At 41.9% G+C, this 20,014-nt stretch overlaps 1 protein-coding gene across 1 annotated transcript in view; it reads right to left on the reverse strand.

Annotated features, from left to right (window-relative positions):
- EVI5 (ecotropic viral integration site 5) overlaps window positions 1-20,014 on the reverse strand; it is a 112,689-nt gene that overhangs the window by 11,104 nt on the left and 81,571 nt on the right. The window contains exon 20 of the mRNA XM_015421459.1: window positions 14,952-15,047. Coding sequence (XP_015276945.1) covers window positions 14,952-15,047 — 96 coding nt within the window. The remainder of the gene's footprint in view (window positions 1-14,951; window positions 15,048-20,014) is intronic.

The following is a 20,014-nucleotide window of genomic DNA, read 5'->3' on the forward strand; positions in this document are numbered from 1 at the left end:
TCTTAGATTATCACAATGGGTGCACTTCAATGTATTGAAAACACTTTAGTCGTGAAAGCCTGACAAGCATCACTCTGCTACTGTGAGCTGATGAGTCCAAGGGCATGCAGAATGAGGAAAACAGCAAAGCTATAAGTATGGTTGCAAACCTGATGGAACTCCATTATATGCAACACAAAGGGTTTTGAGAACATCCACTATAGCACCTTCCGGGCTACCTGGCTGGGTTGGTGATTTGAATGACTGCAAAGCCCTGCCTTCATTCCTACCAGTCATAGAGTTGGAGTATTACTCCAGCCCATGGGAGTGCCACAAGGTTTCATCATGTCCCCCTGATTACTTAATGTCTATAGAAAATTGCTGGGAGAATACATCTGGAGATTTGGCAGAAGTTATTGTAGTAGACTGATGACATTTAGTTCCGGTTCAGTCTGATTCAGGTAAAGACAATGAAGTTCAGACTGACTTGAGACAAGTTACTGGACTGAACTCAAATTCGTTCACCCTCATGCAGCCTACCAAATATTGATAGTAGGCAGCCTAATGGATCTAGGAGGAAGTGGTTCCCCCGTTCCAAATGGTGCTGTGCACTTTCTTTTCTTTTTTTAAATACATTTTTATTTGATTTTAACACATTATAGGACAGGGAGGGTATGAGGATAGAAGGGTACAAGGGATGGGATAAGACATAAAGGGAAGTTACACGGTATTTTATGATATTTTATGTGTAAATTGCTATTTTAATACTGTTTTAATTGTATTATTTAACTGTTGTACACCACCCTGAGACCATTTGGGGAGGGCAGTATATAAATCTAATAAAATAAATAAATAAATCAAGTTTATAAAATAGCTGTTACAAATTTTCCATCTTAATTCTTTGTTTCCAAATTTCTTTCTTTTATATATTTACTGATGTTAATAACACTTAATCAAATCGTTAAAATCTTCTATAGTGGATCCTGAAAAATGTTTCTATAGAGTTCAAGTTAGAGTTTCTCCAAGTTTATAGTAATCATATTAATTATCCATGGTCTTCAAAGTTTATTCCACCCAGTCATAAAATGGTCTCCAATTGTCTCTCACTTTTTGCTCATTTCGGTCTTTTAACAAGTCCGACAATATATCAATTTCTGCTGTTCTAAAGATTTTTTGTCAAAAGTTCATTTTCTGTTGGTATCTCCAATTTCTTCCAGTACTTAGCATACAGAATTCTTGCTGCCGTAACTGTATGTATAATTAAGTGCTTAAAGTTCTTATCTTTCACATCAGGCATAATATTAAGCAAAAACATTTCGGGTTTGAATGGTAGTGGTATCAAACATATTTTTTGTAACATTTCGTGAACATCCAGTATAACATCACCTCTTTACACTTCCACCAAACATGAAAAAAGCTTCCCACCCTTATCTTACATTTCCAACATTTGTCAGACATTCCCGGGTACATTCTGGCGGTGATGTGCACTTTCTGAAGAACCAGGTAAGGTGTTTGGGTTTGTTCCACCTGGAACCTTGGGTGATGGCCTAAGTTTATTAGCAGCTTGGGCTGCAGCTGCCCAAGTAGAGGTGTGATCTGGCAATCGTTATACATTCTTAGGTAACCCCCAAGATAAACTACTGTCACACAATCTAACGATAAGCTGGAAACTTACTTTGTTCAAAATGTGATGACCTATTTTCTTGGGGTTGAGGAGAGAGAAGAGGGGAAGTCGATCATAGAGAACACATAACAGATCTACATTGCCTATCAATATTTTGAGAACAATCCAAAGCACTTTACAAATTTTAGACAATTTAGGGTACCTTAAAGAATGCCACCACCAATATGTACCTCTTTGTACACTTGGCAGGGTCAGAAGGAACCCTGCTCCGTGAACCAGCAGTGTCCAATGTAGATGGCCAGAAAAAAAAAAGGGAGAGCATTTCTCTGCGGTGGTGTTCCCACTGTGGAATTTCCTCTGGTATGACAGGCTACATTTTTGTTTTTAGAAAGTAGATTACTATCCTATTGGTCATAAGAACATAAGAACATAAGAGAAGCCAATGATGGATCAGGCCAATGGTCCATCCAGTCCAACACTCTGTCACACAGTGGTCAAAAATACCAGGTGCCATCAGGAGGTCCAGTAGTGGGGCCAGGACACTAGGAGCCCTCCCACTATTGACCCCCCCCAAAGCACCAAGAATACAGAGCATCACTTGCCCCAGAATCCCTGTCTATACCTTGTGGCTAATAGCCACCGATGGACTTCTGCTCCATATGTTTATCTAATTCCCTCTTGAAACCGTCCATACTTGTAGTCGCCACCACCTCCCGTGGCAGTGAATTCGTGTGTTAATCACTCTTTGGGTGAAGAAGTACTTCCTTTTATCTGTTTTAACCCGACCGCTCAGCAATTTCATGGAGTGCCCACGAGTTCTTGTATTGTGAGAAAGGGAGAAAAGTACCTCTTTCTCTACCTGCTCTATCCCATGCATAATCTTATAAACCTCAATCATATCACCCCTCAGCTGTCATTTCTTCAAGCTAAAGAGCCCCAAGCACTTTAACCTTTCTTCATAAGGAAAGTGTTCCAATCCTTTTATCATTCTAGTTGCCCTTTTCTGCACTTTTTCCAAAGCTATAATATCCTTTTTAAGGTGTGGTGACCAGAACGGTACACAGTACTCCAAATGAGGTCGCACCATTGATTTATATAGGGGCATTATGGTATTGGCTGATCTGTTTTCAATACCCTTCCTAATAATCCCCAGAATAGCATTGGCCTTTTTTATTGCAGTCACACACTGTCTCGACATTTTCAGTGAGTTATCCACTACAACTCCAAGATCTCTCTCTTGCTCAGTCTCTGCCAGTTCAGACCCCATCAACGTGTATTTATATTTAGGATTTTTGGCTCCAATGTGCATCACCTTGCACTTGGCCACATTGAACCCCATTTGCCATGTTGACGCCCACTCGCCCATCCTTGACAGATCCCCTTGGAGTGCCTCACAATCCTCACTGGTTTTCACCACCCCGAACAACTTTGTATCATCCGCAAATTTAGCCACTTCACTGCTTACTCCCAACTCCAAATCATTAATGAACAAGATAAAAAGCAGTGGACCAAGTACTGATCCCTGCGGTACCCCACTGCTTACCACCCTCCACTGAGAAAATTGCCCACCTACACTCACTCTCTGTTTTCTATGAACTAGCCAGTTTTTGATCCATAAAAGAACTTGTCCTTCTATCCCATGATTTTTGAGCTTACTTAGGAGCCTTTGATGAGGAACTTTATCAAAAGCTTTCTGGAAGTCAAGGTAAACAACATCTATTGGGTCCCCCTTGTCCACATGTTTGTTCACCCCCTCAAAGAAAAATAACAGGTTAGTGAGACATGCTGGGTCTGCCTCAATAGTTTTTGTTCATCAATGTGCTTACTAATTCTTTCATTAATAACAGTTTCCACCAATTTGCCCGGTATCGACGTCAGACTCACTGGCCTGTAATTTCCCAGATCTCCTTTGGAACCTTTTTAAAGATGGGAGTGACATTAGCTACCTTCCAGTCCTCAGGAATGGAGGCAGATGTTAATGAAAGATTATATATTTTAGTCAGGAGATCCACAAGTTCACAATTGAGTTCTTTCAGAACTCTTGGATGTATGCCATCCGGGCCTGGTGATTTATCAGTTTTTAAGTTGTCTATCAGTTGTAGGACCTCCTCTCTCATCACCTCAATCTGACTCAGGTTTTCCAATACCACTCCCGAAGTCAGTGGTTCTGGAGTGGGCAAGCACTTCTCATCTTCCACAGTGAAGACAGAGGCAAAAATGCATTCAGCTTCTCAGCCATTTCCCTATCTTCCTTCACTACTCCTTTTACCCCTTGGTCATATAAGGGCCCCACTGCCTCCCTGGCTGGTTTCCTGCTTCTAATGTATTTGAAGAAAGTTTTATTGTTGGTCTTTACGACCAGAGGAAACTGATAGAAGATAATTTTGACTTTTTGTTTTTACTTCTACTGTGTATTTATTTGCTTTACCTTTCAATTAAAACCTTCAAGGTGAATAAACCAAGAATCAAATGACAAACTAAACAGTGCCATTCTATGAAGAATTTATTCTTTCTGTGTCTCTTGGAAGTCAAAAGCTTAGAAGCATTGCTCTTTTCAGGACTGCACTGAGAATCATGGAAAAACCCACCACTTCCAGAAGAAAGCAGTAGATGCCAGGCCAGTCAGATTCAAATTAAAGCAGTCAAGACATTCTCTTTGATAAAGCCTTTTTAGTTTGGTGCCTAAACACTGACAGGGAAAGAATGAGGCAGACTGCCCTTCTGAGGGAGTTTCTTTCCAACTGTTAGCAGCTGTGATATAAAAAGAACACCCACTTGGCAATTTGATCACCTTCCAGGTCAGGACAAAACAAGCCAAAACAGAATGAGATGTTTCATCTTACCATGGACTTCTAAACAAAAACTGTGCCACAGATCTTAGAAAACAGTCAACAACAGATAAAGGCACTGCTGGCATCAGCTCCTGTAGACAACCACTTCTTCATGCAGACACCTTAAAGCAGAGCGATGAAGCAGCTCCCACAACTGCATTATAAGCACAGCACACCAATGGCCCACTTTTGCATAATACTGAACTCATAACTTCCACTAGCTAATCTGATCAGCAGCTATTCTGTGGCAGCTAGTAATGTAACCTCTAGGTCAGAAGTAGTACACCCAATTATCTTGTGCCATTGGTGGGGGGGTAACAGCAGGGGAAAGCTATCTTGCCATGTTAGCAAGGTTCTCCAGGGCATCTGGCTGGCCACAAAATGTAAGACTTAATGTGTTTCTCCATAGGACTTTGCATACAAGTTCTAGTGTTCTTGATCTTTAAAATATGTATATTTCCAAAGAGGCAATGTGTCAGCTAAAAACTTTACAGTAAAAATCCCCTTTTTAGAAAATCTAGATAGGCAACAGCACCAACTCTTCTTTACTGCTAGCATCTTCTGATGCCTTACACTGGAATCCCTTTAGTTCAGTTTCTTTTGCTTGGCTCTCTAGATAACCATTTCCTTAAACCAAAGTTCTACACACATATAAATTTAGTCCCATCCCAAAGTAGGCCTTTGCTTATATAGTATGAATTATTTATCTAAGAGTAATCACTTAGTGTTTACAATTTTATTTCTACAAGCAGAATCGTTTAAAAGCATGGCATTAGATCTTCAACTTATGTCGATCTTCATTACGTCCATCTTGTATTAGCTCAACAGAAGCATGATCTAAAGAAGAGATAGTGCCTATATCAGAATCTGTTACCAGTTGCATTAGGTTGTTAGGACATAAATATCAGATGGGTTAGAGCATAAGGTGCAGGGAGATAGGAGCAAGAGAGACTTGCTTGCTGAAAAAGGAAGTGTTATTGTTGCACAAAAACGCTTCCTTGTTTGAATAATACATGCTAGTATTGATGGTTTGGTTGAAAGCCTTCCATAGAGAATGTTCTAAATACTCAATAATTATTTACAAAATTTATAGTTAAGAAGCACTTCCATCCCATGCAGTTTTGGGCGGCAATCCTCTTTCTTCCACTGTCACAGGGAAATAAGCTACAGCATAAGCAGTGGATGAAAAGATACGGGGATTCTACGGACATTTTCTTATAAAAAGCTGTTATGCATACAACCATGCAGAACAGCTCAAATACAGTCTTCCTAGGGCTCCCAGTTTCTCTAAGATACTTTGTGTGAACATTCATCAAACTGAAAAGGAGAACTATTTTTCAAATTCAAGCATTACTGCTTGCAGTTTTCAGGAAAAAAGTAACTGTTGTCAGATGGACTGTGATTTACTAGCAGTTTGAAACTAGAGGCTTAAATTATTCTGAACATAGTACAGGAAACTTGTCGTTCACCCTCCCTCCCTAATGAAGATATTCTCTGCATTATGAGATACTATTGTCATTAGTTTTAGAGTGGAAAACCAGCAGCTTTTATTGTATAGACAAATGACACAGTAAAAGTGTAAGTAAGTAAGTTTATTAAGAACAGTCATAAGACCAGCAAAATAGACCAAAATAGTACAGCACAGAATCTACAACATAGGATCCTTATGGCCTTAATTACTAAAATACCAAACCGGTCAATTCCATCATAACTGGCTCGAGTTACAATACATTCTGCGCTTTTTGATTACCAAGTAACAATATTTAGCAACATTGCTTGTGACAGAATCATAACTATCGGCCAATAAAAACTTCATCAAACAATCCTCATCATATGTAAGATAATGAGCCAGGGGGTTAAAACGTGAGAGAAGGGGTGTCAGCAACTGCTGTCTCTCTTCATCATACAAAGGGCAATGAAGTATTATATGGGAGGCAGACTCCACTTGTTCTAACAAACAGGAGCAAATTCTCTGATGCATGGGGGTCCGGGTATATCTACCATAAAGTACTGCTGAGGGTAAAACATCGAGCCGTGCTCTGGTAAATGCCCATCTATAGTTAGGGTTTTTTATGAGCCCAAGGTAAGATGCAGCATTTAAACCTGGTCCCATCTTTAATCTCTTATAATAGGAAGGCAGGGCTGCATAGTCGTTTTGTGCTTCAATATCCTTAAATCTTTGGTGTAACAGTAAAAGTGAAAACCTGCACAATCAAGGACATTAAGAGAAATGTACAAAACACACACACCCCATAGGCAAATTTCCTTCAACACTACTACCACTATTCCTGGCTTCACTCTCCCAAGGTATTTTGTGGTCTGTCAGTATCATCTGTGGGCAAGAATACCATTTTTAATCTACTGCACCAGTTCTGTAATCTATGTAGCACATCCCTTCCTTACAACATCAGGAAACCAGGCCAGCTACTTGGGAATACAGGACATAGGAAGAAGCAGTATGACACATAAACTGTTTACAACGCTTTGATTCCAGAGGGGGTAGCCATGTTAATGTGTTGCAGCAAAATAAAACAGAAGCACAGTGGCGCCTTATGCTGGAACAGGTTTTGCTGTTTTTAAGGAGCTGCTGGACTTCTTAAAATGACTTAGTATTCCCAGCTAGAAGAGAATTCAAGTGGGAACACTTTACCCTAGTTAAACGCCTTCTTTAGTCCAGACTGTTGAGGCCATCCAACTACGGGCCTTGAAAGGAAGTCAGGGGAACAAACGTCTAATCAGAACAGATGAGACAGCACCTTCAGACCTTCCTGGGGCACCCACCTTTCTGTGCACCAAAGAGAAGTGGCAATGAAATACACATCCAAATAAAATGGCAAAAATTCCATCATTTTTTTAAAGCAACAGTAGTGTGACTTGCACACTCAGCAAAATGAGGTGATAGAATGGGCTGTACCACTTCAGACAGCAGAAGAAAGGATTAGAATCCTCATTTTCTCCATGTAAAAGCTCATTACAAATAAAACATTAACCCATCAAGGATAAAAGTTCCAGCCTAGCCCTGTGTATGCTGTGGTAGTTTTCCAGTTACAGAGAATCACCAATGTGTGGGTACTCAGCCTGGTCTAGACATGCAGCCAAATGAGCAGACAAAGTATTTCAAAGCAATGATGACTTTGTTGGAACAAACCGTGGGTCATTTAGTAGAAGAAGAGGTGCAGGAGCTCAATAGCATAACTTATTTGCATATGCCACACACCCTGACATCACCGGAAGTGTGGCAGAAGGCAACACCCACCGCTCAGGCTCCACTGGACTGTTTTGGATTGCTAGCTATTGGGGGGCGGGAGGAACGTGCAGATCTGTCCTTGCAGAGGAGGGAGAGCTTGTACCTGAATAAAACTTGGTCTTAAAGGTGCCACTGGACTGTTTGGACCGGGAGAGGCTCTGCAACTTACCTGGCTGCTTCTTGCTCTGACTGAGGGCTGCTGGGAACAGGGGGTGGGGCTTGTTGCATGTGCCCACCCCCTGGACTCTTTACTGCTGGAGCTCTGCTCCTGTGCGCTCCTGCAGGAAATGACCCCTGGAACAAACTGGTGAAGAAGTGCTCTGCGTTAAGTGTTATTTAGCTTAAGGATAGGCCATCTTCTTGGCATGTGTGCCACGAAGCTAGTCTGAGGTGGCACTCTGCTGTTGCGTGTTCTTCTTGAATGATAAAAGACACTGACAACCACAGCTGCCATTTGATCAACTCAGGCTCCAGTCACACGGCCAGGAAAATGCGGGGGGGGAGTGTGGCTGTTTGCCCCAGGGCAAAATAACACGCGGTTGCGCGATCAGACCTCCCGTGGAGGTCCCGTGGTTAGGGGGATGTGCGGATCACACGGCAAAGAAGTGGGGCCACGGGGCAAAGAAGCGGGGGCCGCGTGCCGAGGGAAGGCGAGGAGGGGGCTGCCAGAGACAGCCGGCCAAGTGGCCCTGGGGAGAGGAGGGGCCAGCGGCCGACTGGGCAGTGCCGCGTCGCGTCGGGCACGGCTTTTTCCCCACCAGTGAGGCAGGCAGGGGTTGGGCAATAGTTCTGTAAGGGCAACAGTCCGGGGAGCCGGCTGGTGGGGTGCGCGAAGAGGGCAAAGCAGCATGGCTCAGTCCCCTCCGCCCTGAACATGCCTCCTTCTCCGCTGGCTCCTCCAGCACCTGTCTTCGAGGCCACAGTGAGTGCCGCCCTCTTGGGCTGTGCCCCCCCTTCCCCAAGCAGACTTCCTACTCTGCCGCCGCTCCCCCCTCTTCTGGGCTTCGCCTCAGTCGCTTTATCTTCTGCCTTTCCCCCTTTCCCCCCTATCTATTTGTCTCTCACCTCAAGCCGTGTGCTCTTTGTTGCTTTCTTCTGGCTGCTCTCCTATTCTCTGCATGACTCAAGTCTTAGCGAGCTGCTAAGTTGTGTGTTTTTTAAATTAAACTAAAGTTTGCGCATGCTCCGTTGGGTGCTTGTGCGCATCCTTCAAGACTTGGGGAAAAAACACTTTTTAGCTAGGGGACATGGGCGGGCGCCGGAACTACCTCCGGAAACGCGATCAGACGCTCGCCCTTGCCCCGGGGTTTCCGGAAACTAGTACCTCGGAGGCACTAGTTTTTTAAACCGCATCTTCAGAGGGAAGCCTCGGGTGAACCACGGGAGCGCTACGCTTCCCAGATGTGGCGGTGAGATCGCGCCCGGAAAATCCGCCTATCTTCTGTCTCTCTAGCGTGGCTAATGTTCCGTGCGAACGCAGCCTTAGTATACTATAACAAAGTTTGACTCCAGTGGCACCTTTAAGACCAACAAGGTTTTATTCAAGGTGTAAAGTTTTGTGTGCATGCACGCTTCTTCAGATACAGTGAAACGGAAGTTACCAATCCATACATACAGGTTTGTAAAGAAGGAAGGGCAACAAATCAGCATACAGCATAATGAAGATGTTTAACAGATGCAAGGACCAAACAGGAACAACAAGCTCAGGTTACCATTTGTTTGGGTTTAATTCTTAAAGAAAACATAGTGAAGGAAATAAATAGTGATGAGCAGATGTATCTTTAACTGTGGAATGCTGAGAGTAATTAATAAAGACCAAGGGTCATTTTGTAGAAAAAGAGCTGCAGGAGCTCATTAGCATATGGTATGCTAATGAGCTACTAGGCTATTAGCATAATCACTCATTAGCATATGCAACACCCCTGACATCCCTGGACGTGATGTCAGAAGGGGAAGCAAAGGGGGAGGAGGCATCTTAAAAAGCCTCCCCTTCCCTTCCCCAGCCATGGGGAGGGGAAGCAAAGAGAGAAGGGGTTTAAACTTTAAACCCCTTCTCACTAGAGTTGGGCCGCAGAAGGAGGAAAGAGGGAAGGAAAGTAAGAGAGAGAGTAGAGAGAAGGAATGAAGGAAGGAAAGAATGAAAGAGAAGGAAAGAAGGAAGGAAAGAGGAAAAGAAAGAGAAGGAAAGGAGGGAAAGAAAGAGAGACAAGGGAAGAAGGAGAGAAAGGGGAAAAGGAGAGAATGAAAGGAGGGAAAGAAAGGAGGGAAAGAAAGAAAGAGCGAGAAGGGAAAAAGGCGGGAAAGAGGGAAAGAAAAGGAGGGAAAGAAAACGAAGGGGAAGGAAAGGAGGGAAAGAAAGAGGGCAAAGATATGGGGGAGGGGGAGGCTCTCCCACCTCCTCACTCAAGCCTCTGCCACCCCCCCCCCACAGATCCCTCCTTTACCTCTCCTCTGGCCTCCCCCGAGCTGCAGCGCTCCGGCGCTGGCCCAGGGAGGCGGCGACGGGTCTCCTCCGGCCTCTCCGGGGCTGCAGCGCTACGGCGCTGACTCGGCAAGGCAACAGGGAGCATCTTCCAGCCTCCCCCAGGCCACAGCGCTCCGGTGTGGGCCCCAGAAAGGTGGCAATGGGCCTCCTCGGGCCTCCCCGGGGCCGCAGCACTACGGCGTGGGCCCTGGGAAGGCGGCAACAGGCCTCCTCGGCCCTCCTTGGGGCCGCAGCGCTCCAGCACAGGCCCCGGGAGTCCAGCGACAGGCCATAGCATGGGGAGCTGGGGGTGGGGCTTGCTGCCACCGCCATTTTGCCAGCTCCTGGGCTACTGGAGCGACGCTCCGGCGTGCTCCAGCCCAGAAAGGCCCCTGATGGAGACCCTGTCCATCTCCTCTCAAGCATGGAGGCAACCTTACAGCATCTTCTTCTTTGAAGTGGGGTATTGTCTGTGTAGAGTTATCTCCCCTGTCCCCAGACCAGAGAAATACAGAGATTTTGGTTCAGTCACAATCATGCATGCTCTGGTGACCTCCAGACTGGACTACTGTAATACACCATGGTCTCAAAAACTTCAGCGGGTTCAAAATGTGTCTGCTTGGTTGTTCCCTGGGCAAGTCACTTTGGGATGGATTCAACGATTCATCACCTGAAGACACTGGCAGGTGGAGGCACCAGAGGGACTCACAGCCAAGGGACCAAGGAGGGAGGGGAAAGGGGGAGAAGTTGCCCTATTGCTTCTGGCAGCAGAACTTTTCCAGGATCAGAAAGGAAACAAGGGAAAGATCTGTAGTCTTTGCATTAATGGATTGCTGGATTCAGTCCCCTCATCACATTATACCAGTCTCAGCTCAGCTTCACTGACTCCCAATTAATTTCCAGGTCCAGTTCAAAATACTGGATTTTGACCTTTAATGCCCTAAGTGGCTTGGGATCAGGATACCCGAATAAACACATTGTCCAACATGAAGAAGAAGAAGAGATTGGATTTATACCCCACCCTTCACTACCCAAAGGAGTCTCAGAGCGGCTTACAAACTCCTTTCCCTTCCCCTCCCCACAACAGACACCCTGTGAGCAATGTTCCCTCTAAGCTGTGGAGTCCTGTGAGCAGAAATTCTACTTTGTGAGCTACTGGCATTAAAGTTGCGAGCAGGTAGTTTGGCTGCTGCATAAAATTAGTTTGCTCTGGAGCTATCTTTCCCGAGCTAAGACAAAAATGTGTGAGCTGGAGGCTAAAAAACTGTGAGCTAGCTCACACTAACTCAGCTTAGAGGGAACACTGCCTGTGAGGTGGGTGGGGCTGAGAGAGCTCTGACACAAACTGCTCTTTTTCAAGGACAGCGGTGCCAGAGCTTGTGACTGACCCAAGGTCACATCAGCAGGTGCAAGTGGAGGAGTGGGGGAATCAAACCTGTTTCTCCCAGATTAGAGTCCGCGCACTTAATCACTACACCATACTGGCTCGACCCATACACACCACCAGAGGTTTGATGCACTGGAATGTCTAGCTTATGGAACTACCTGTTCCATGAAGGCCATCTGATCCTATCCCTTCCCACCTTTAGGAGGATGGTGAAAACTATTTTATTTAGGTTTCTGTCTTAATTTAATGGATGCAGAACTGGGTGGAATTATGGATGTTGTGTTTTTTTAAATAGTTATTAGGATGATGCTAGGGATTTTGGGGGCCCTGCCGGTTATTTTATGCTGTTTAATTCTATTTCACTTTCTTTTTGATCTCTTTGTAACTTAATCTATAAAAAAGTGAATAAAGTTTTAAATTATTTTCAAAATTTACACATTATTATTATTATTTTAAAAAGGTCCTTTTTAATAATAAAAAAGTGACTACCTTTCTGCAAGAAATCACTTTAGTAACCAAAGGTTGGCAAAAGTAAAGGATGCCGCAGGTAGACAATGTAGTGTTACAGGCAGCCTTAGCTTGCATATTTTCTAAAATGGCTATATGTGGTTCTTAAACTTTTAATATGCACAAACATACTGTCTCAGATCTTGGAAGAATAAAGGAACTACTATAACACTGTGAAAATTTATTTATACAAGCCTAAAACCTACACAAACATACTTAAGCTTTCCGTATGAAAGAGAAGGACTACCACACAGCGTTTTTCAGTTTGAAGACTGCAGGCATGCACAGTGAAGAAGCTTCCATTTAACTACCAATGTTTTCACTTAGCCATCTATTAATCTGTCCCATATCTAGCTGGCCAAAAATGTACGTTGCACATACCACATCTTTAAACAGGATGAACTTAAAAGTTTAATTGTAGTATGTCTAAAAATGTTTGGAGAAGCACAGGCAGCCAGAAAGGAGCTTTCAGTAGGTCGGGGGGAATCCCACTGTGCAGTACATGTTTATTAAGCAGAACTGTGCATGACAGTCACAGGTCAATACTGAAGAGACACCCATTTCCATATCCAGTTAAGCAAAACTAAGAACAGTCTAAAACTTTACTTAATGCATGCCCTTTGAAGTTGTAACATCTCGTTTCATGGAATCTTTTTTGGAAAAGTTTAGGTGAGTTAAGACCAGGCAAAAGGCAGTGTGACAGCCAAAGCCATACAAGAAACAAGCTGCTGCGCTAAGCTGAAAAACCCTTTTCCCCAACCACCTTATATATATTTCTCAGACCCTCTCAATGTGCTGAGATTTTGGAAGGCAAATCCATATGTTCATACTATTTGACAAATGTGTTTAGCTGAAATTCTCATGATCCCAAATAATGTGCTGGAGTCCATAATCCGTATCTGTATGACATACATTAATGTTGTTTTCTTCCTAAAAATGTGCCATCCTACAGTACTGAATTCAAGGTTCTTTGTACCAGTTTGAAACATTTCACATTCCAGCTTCTTAGATACATACAGGTTTTTTGGTACTCCTTTGATGAATGCTAGTTTTACAAGATAGTGTTTATTTGCTTGCAGAATCTATATAACGATGTGTAACTTTTACTAACACTATAATTCCTATATAGGGATTGTATATTACTATTATAATTATGGTACACTGTCACTTAACACCATGACTGACAAAGTCCCAATTAGCAAGTATTTGCTTGACAGTCTCAACAGAAGATTATATTGAATTTTCCCTTCCATAATTTAAATCTATATCCAGATGGTCAGAAATTCTCTTTAAGTCTAGTTATTATTAAGCTTCTCTCACACTTGGCTACATCCACAGTATGAATGAAAATATACTGTGTATCTATCATGACTGAAGTACTGACAGCAATCTGCCGTGTATTCAGCAGTTTCAGGAGCCTATTAGTAACTTGTAGTCATCCTCCAAACAACTAAAGTGTAATAGAATTTTACTTTTCAGTCTAACTTGCATATATCCAGAACTTTTCTACTGCATTACATCTGCTTTGTTTCTTTTTGTCTTGCTATTGAGTAGGCTGGTAAGAGCCTAAGTACCATGTAAACAAGCTGTTAATATGCAATTAGATGCATTAGAATATGGAAGGGGATGCATATCCCATTCAAAACAATGGGTTGAATCCAGACTACATTTTCCATTAGTGGAATGGCATTTTCCTGTCTCTCATCTCCTATGGCAGTCCACTGATGTCCACAAAATGCTGTTCATGGGGGGGGGGGAGAATAAGGGATGCCAAAGAAGAACATGGTGGAGAGGGTCTGCAATAGGAAATGGGAGTGTGTGGAAGTTGTCACTTAGTGAACATCTGACCCAATGCTATGTGGATACGACTTCCTTACACAGATGCAGACTCCAGAGGAATTTCTGAATTAAACCCAATTTAGGCTAGTGGTTCACAATCCAGCAAGTGACACATACACATAAACCAATTATGTGTGCAGATATCCTTAGCTGGATCGGGACATAAATGTTTAATGCAAGATGGCTGGATACTGATTTCTTTCAAGCAAGTTTAGTGGTTGCTAAAGGTACTGGAATGATTATGACCTGTGCTGTTGATTAAGGCAGAGATTCCTCATAACCTCAAGTGGGCCCAACAGAATTTCCAAGAATCTCCAATTGTTTACTGTCTATTTAGTGATACAACTTCAGAAGAAACAGTAGGGTCAAAAATGTATTCTCGTAGGTTCAGTTTTGACAAGAACAAATTTGTTATGTGTATGGCTGTATTTTAACATCATAATGTCTGTGCAGGAGTAACTACTGATACAGGCATTTCTTACTTATTGGTGACAGAACAGAATGTGGAGAGATACGGAATGAACCTCAATTATAACCTGGTCAAGATCAAAATTTAAGACCATAATTGCAAATTATAAGGAAAAATGGCCAAGATTAGTAAATTCTGCTCTGATAATTCTCCAGTTACATGCATTGTTTCCCTGTACATTTGATACATTTGTTATTCTTAATGTAAGAATATTTTTGGTATGAACATAAATAGCTAAATAATGTAACTACAAAATTCCTTTGAATAGCATAATTGTATAAAAATCTAATCATACACACCAATTACTGGTGATGTTGATATGGTTACAAATCAAGGCGGTCTGTACAGTATTCTCACATATAAGGTGGAAGTACACGTAAGTTCAATTCAGGGTCTGATCGCTGGCTTCCCAATTATGAGTTCTCCCCCCATCATTCGCATATCACATTGCCAAGTTTACAAATGTTTGTAGTGGAAAGGAATCACTGATAGAGGCAGATAAAAACTGTTACAGTAGTTACCAGAATCAACACATACGGATTTTTTTCCAAGATGCAACAAGGCAACTTTAAAATGAAGCAAAGCGCTTACTTTTTTTACTTACCTCATGATTCAGCTCTGCTATCTGATCTTTCAGTTCTCTTATATACTGACTAGAATCAGAATTATTTAGCTGCCCTTGAATTTTCCCTTCTTCTTTCTGTTCCAAAAGAGGGGGAGAAAATCAGAGACTTTATGGCTGGAAACAGACATACATAGAAACAGAAGAGGGATGGGCGTGGCAAAATGAAGAGGGCGCCGCAGAGCAAGTTCTGTCCCTTCCTCTGCTGTACCAGCAACACTGTTCGTCTGACTGAGTGAGGTGGGGATGAAAGGAAGGTAGTGGCATGCAGTTTGAATGCCAAGCATTACCACATACACCTCCTTTGGATTGGCTTGAAAGATGGAGATGGCTTTCTGACACAAGAACCGACAAGTCCACAAAGCAGCTCACACAATTTTAAAATCACAATCCAATAAAAAACAAAAACAGCACCACAGTCAATTAAACAGCAACAAAAGAAAAAGAAAAAAACCAGTGAAGTTTGATATTAAGCATTACTCAGGGCTATCTGCAGCATTATTTATTATTTATTTAAACTATTAGCCACTGTTATTCCATATGGAGCTCAAGGTGGCTTATAATATGAATAAAATACATAAATGATTACATAAAAGACATAAAATCAAACTTTAAAATCACAATTTTAGACTGCTTCAATCAAATGTGGTCCTAAATTAAACTCTTCAGCTGGCTCCTAAAGATCAAAAGTGAGGGGGGGGCAGGTGTACCTCCCTTTGGAGGTTGCTCCATAACTATGGGGCTGCCACTGAAAAGGCCCTCTTTCATGTACCCACCAAATGAACTTCTTTGATTGATGGGACAGTCGGGAGGGCCTCTCCCTGCCATCTTAATTCCTGGGCAGGAACATATGGGAGAAGACAGTCCTTCAGATACCCTGGTCCCAAGCCATGTAGGGCTTTAAAGGTCAAATTAACCCCTTGAATTGCAGAAGTCTAGTCTAGATATAACTAAAACAGGGATCACTGTGACTCAGAAACCGATGCAGCTGACGCACCAGCTAAACGTGGGCAAAAGCACTCTGGACCAGTGCAGTCACCTGATTTTCCAAAATGACCACTTTTTGAGTAGCACTCCTAAGCTTCGAACTTGGCTTTTCAAGGGGACTGTAACCCCATCCAAGACAGGCAAAATTTGCAGTCCCCAGTCTGCCTTTCTAACAACCTAGAGAATCTCTTGTCAGGATTAAGTTTCATTTGCATCCTATTTTCACTCGCATCCTACATGCCAACATTAAGGAAGCAAGATAAATTTCCCTAAGTCTCAAGATAGCAAGACCTTTTGGCAGTCAATAAATAATAAATCCACACCCAATCCTCGTATCCCGCCTCAAATATGGATGGACCATTTTTTTTGTAATTTTCAGTTCTAATAACACCTCTTCTCTTGATATAAATTATGCAGTCCCATCAGACTTTCCTTCCTGGCCTCCAGTAAGTGTTGATGAAATTAGGGAACTAATCTCCAATTTGAAACTGGGAAGAGCTCCCAATCCGGATGGGCTCCCGGTAGAACTTCTTCAAAAATTTGCCGATTGGTGGACTCAACCCTTGGTCATTCTATTCACACTAATTAATCATTATGGAATATTTCCCAACTCATGGCTTAACTCAATAATAATTCCGATTTATAAAAAAGGAGGATTTGACCAGCCAGAAATTTTTCACCCAGTTAGTCTCTTATCTACAATAGGCAAGTTGTACACCAAACCTTTGGAACACAAACTCTTGGATTCATTTTCAATAAGATAACTGGACCCGAACAAATAGGATTTACCAAAAAGAAATCAACTTTAGACCACTGTCTTACCTTGGCCGTTCTAGCAGACAAATATATGAACATAGGAAGTAAGAAACGTTTTGTGGCGTTTATTGATCTTAAAAGCGCTTTTGATACAATCTCTAGAGAAAGATTGTGGATCAAATTGTCAAAATTAGGAATTGATCCACGTTTATTATTCCTATTAAAAAAACTTCATACAGCTACTACGTGCCAAGTGAAATACACAACAAGCAGTCTATTAACCAAGAAAATCCCAATTAGGAAAGGTGTCAAACAAGGTTGTGTTTTGGCCCCCCACCTTTTTAATCTTTTCATTTCTGATTTATGAAGATATTTAAGGGCAGTTAATGGTCATCTGCCTAGATTAGGGGATTTCCTATCCCCTCTTCTCCTTTATACAGATGACACATGCTTGCTTTCCCAAACCAAAGTTGGTCTTCAAAAATATTTAGACTCTTTTAACACCTACTGTCAAATAAATTCTCTCTCTATTAATTATACCAAATCTAAGGTGACTGTATTTTCCAAAAAATGGCATTGCTACAAATGGCATATAGGGAATTCTGAAACTAAACAAGTTAAATCTATTAAGTATTTGGGCCTTACTTATAATTACAATCTTAATTGGGCTGCACACCGAAATAATGTTATAAATCGGGCTAGAGTTTCGATAGCTCAGCTTAAGCGCTTCTGTTTTTCCAGGGGAAACCAATATGTTCCAGGTGCTGTTAGAATACTTAATTCTAAATTGCTTACTCAGGTTTTATATGGCATCCCTATTTGGTTTAATGCTTTTAATCAAGATGTGGAGAACTTACAGGGAGTGTTTCTTAGACAAATTATGGGTATCCCTAAATGCATGCCCTATTTTACCATCTGTTTAGAAACTGGTCCAAATCTGATTGAAACAAAGGTTTGGATCCATGTGATCTGTTACTGGCTCAAACTTCTTTTTAGAGCCGACTCAGGATCCTTACTGAACCATCTAAAAAGCGATCTGAACAATGCAATCTGGAACTCTACAATTCTAAACAAATTTAAACATATAGGGATTAACCTCAATGATACTGTTTTGTCGGATGAGCTTAATATTCTTAGGATCACCAGATAAATACTTGTTGATGCTGAACAGCATAAACTTTGTCCCGCACAACCTTATGTCTGCTCTCCCGCAATGTTGGGTCTTGACAGTGAGCCTGGTAGGATGGCTCACTATTTTTATAACCTTGAAGATCTGCATCAATGTAGAGCCTTCTCTCTGGCTACATTGAATGCATTCCCTTCTGAGATGCTTCTTGGTCATTACCGACACTCTCCACTTCAGGATCGAATTTGTCCCTGCAGTCTAAATTCCTTGGACTCAATTAACCACATAATTTTGGACTGTCTCTTTTACGAGTCGATTCGGGGAAAAATACTCTTCAATGTATTACAGTGAAAAAGAAATCTGACTAATGAATGCAAATGTTGTTTTCTCCTGAATGACGATTTAGCTGAAGTACTAAAATCAAAGACAATTCTGTATGGTAAGACCTATTGATTTTCAGTCCTGTACTTGCGCCCTGGCTGTAAAGTGGTTCTGTAGTTCTGTACTTGAATTGAAGATAAATTTCCCTAGGAAGGGTTTTCCAAATCTCTGCATTTCCACCAAAATTAAAGAACCAAGCCATTATGTAGACCTCAGCACTATCATGGAGATATACACACAAAATTTAAAGATGCTAAAAAAAGCAGCATTCAAGCATCACTGAATGGGTATCTGCTTAAATTGTATAATAATATATTATTATACATCATAAGGCTTCATTCTATGCACACATTTATTTATTAGTAGAGCTACACTGAACTTCATGGAATTTGCTTCTGTATAAACATGCAGTAGAACAAGGCTGAAAACTTCACAGAGTAAGTTAGCTAACCTAAAGCTCTATTTATTTATACCCCACTCAATTTCAGTAAATAAATTCTTGGAAATACTCGCAGAACTCAAGTTTATTTCTCTAATCAGTGTATGAAAGATTCAGAGCTTCTGATTCTAACCTTTCACTTTGAGCTTTCAAAAATGGATGGTCTGTATGAATTGAAAACAGATTCCAAATAATTTCACATGAACTTTGTTTCTTGATTGTGCATTACCAAACATTCCTGTATATTTCAGTCCATGGACAGTTCTCACTTGTCTCCAATTCCTCTGAGAGGCCATTTGTGTAACATAATTACCACCATGTTTAAGAGCAATATGTGTGACAACTCCTAGTTTGAATTCTGCAATTTATGAAACTACTTTTCCAACATCGTCCTAAAAATCATTGCTTATTAAGTAATCTAAGCAAATGTAATAGAAATGCTGTTATCACTAATTGAAACTAGGAGGCTTTTAGCAGTAAAATTGCCTATACATGTATTTCTTAAAAAGTATTTCACTCATTATTCTAAATTTCCCCCCACTGTTAGTTTTTATTCTTCCCCCTTTGGCAAAAGGGGGGGGGGATCTCAGAAATTGTGCCCATTTTTCTCCTGGGATTTCACTTCTCTACACTGCTTCTAGACTCACAATGAGCACTGGAAAGGTCAGATTCAAGAGGACTTGTCAGATCTTGTAAGATAAATAGGGCAGACCCTGGCAAGTATTTGGATGGGAGAAGAGGCTATCGAGCCACTTCTCTGAACGTCCTCTGTGCCCCAGTAGGAGTCACCAGAGGTTGCCATGACGTCCAGGCACGGACACACGCACGCACACACAAGCAAAGGACTTGGGAAACAATTTGTCAGAGGTGTGGGACTATGAGGGGTAGGTTACACAGTAAACCTACTTACAAGTGGATTCATGCCAAATGAAATGAAGAACTATTTCACACAATGTATAATTAATCTATGGCACTTACTGCTGGAAACTGTGCTGGTGGCCCCTAGCTCAGACGGCTCTAAAAGGGTGTCATGACCCCAGGGGGTCTCCACCTTCCACCGACACCACCCTGGACTCCAAGGTCCCTTGAGAAGGCCCAGGGTAGCCTCCCAAGCCCATCCAAAATGCCCCCTTTTAAACCGAGAACATAGGCATGATGATGACCAGGCAGATAACAATTAAACAAAATGGTTTATTAACACAGTACTGGGGCAAGGAAAACAAGACAAGGTGCTTTAAAAGATATAACAGTGTTTAAAAGGCAAAATAAACACAAATCTAACGCGACTACCTAGTTCGCTTAACTGGTTACTACTTCCAGGCCCACACCCTGCCAGGCTACGCTACCTGTACTCTC

The sequence above is a fragment of the Gekko japonicus genome, unplaced genomic scaffold (genome assembly GCF_001447785.1).
Source record: "Gekko japonicus isolate JY-2015 unplaced genomic scaffold, Gekko_japonicus_V1.1 scaffold911, whole genome shotgun sequence".
In the NCBI taxonomy this organism is placed as follows: domain Eukaryota; kingdom Metazoa; phylum Chordata; class Lepidosauria; order Squamata; family Gekkonidae; genus Gekko; species Gekko japonicus.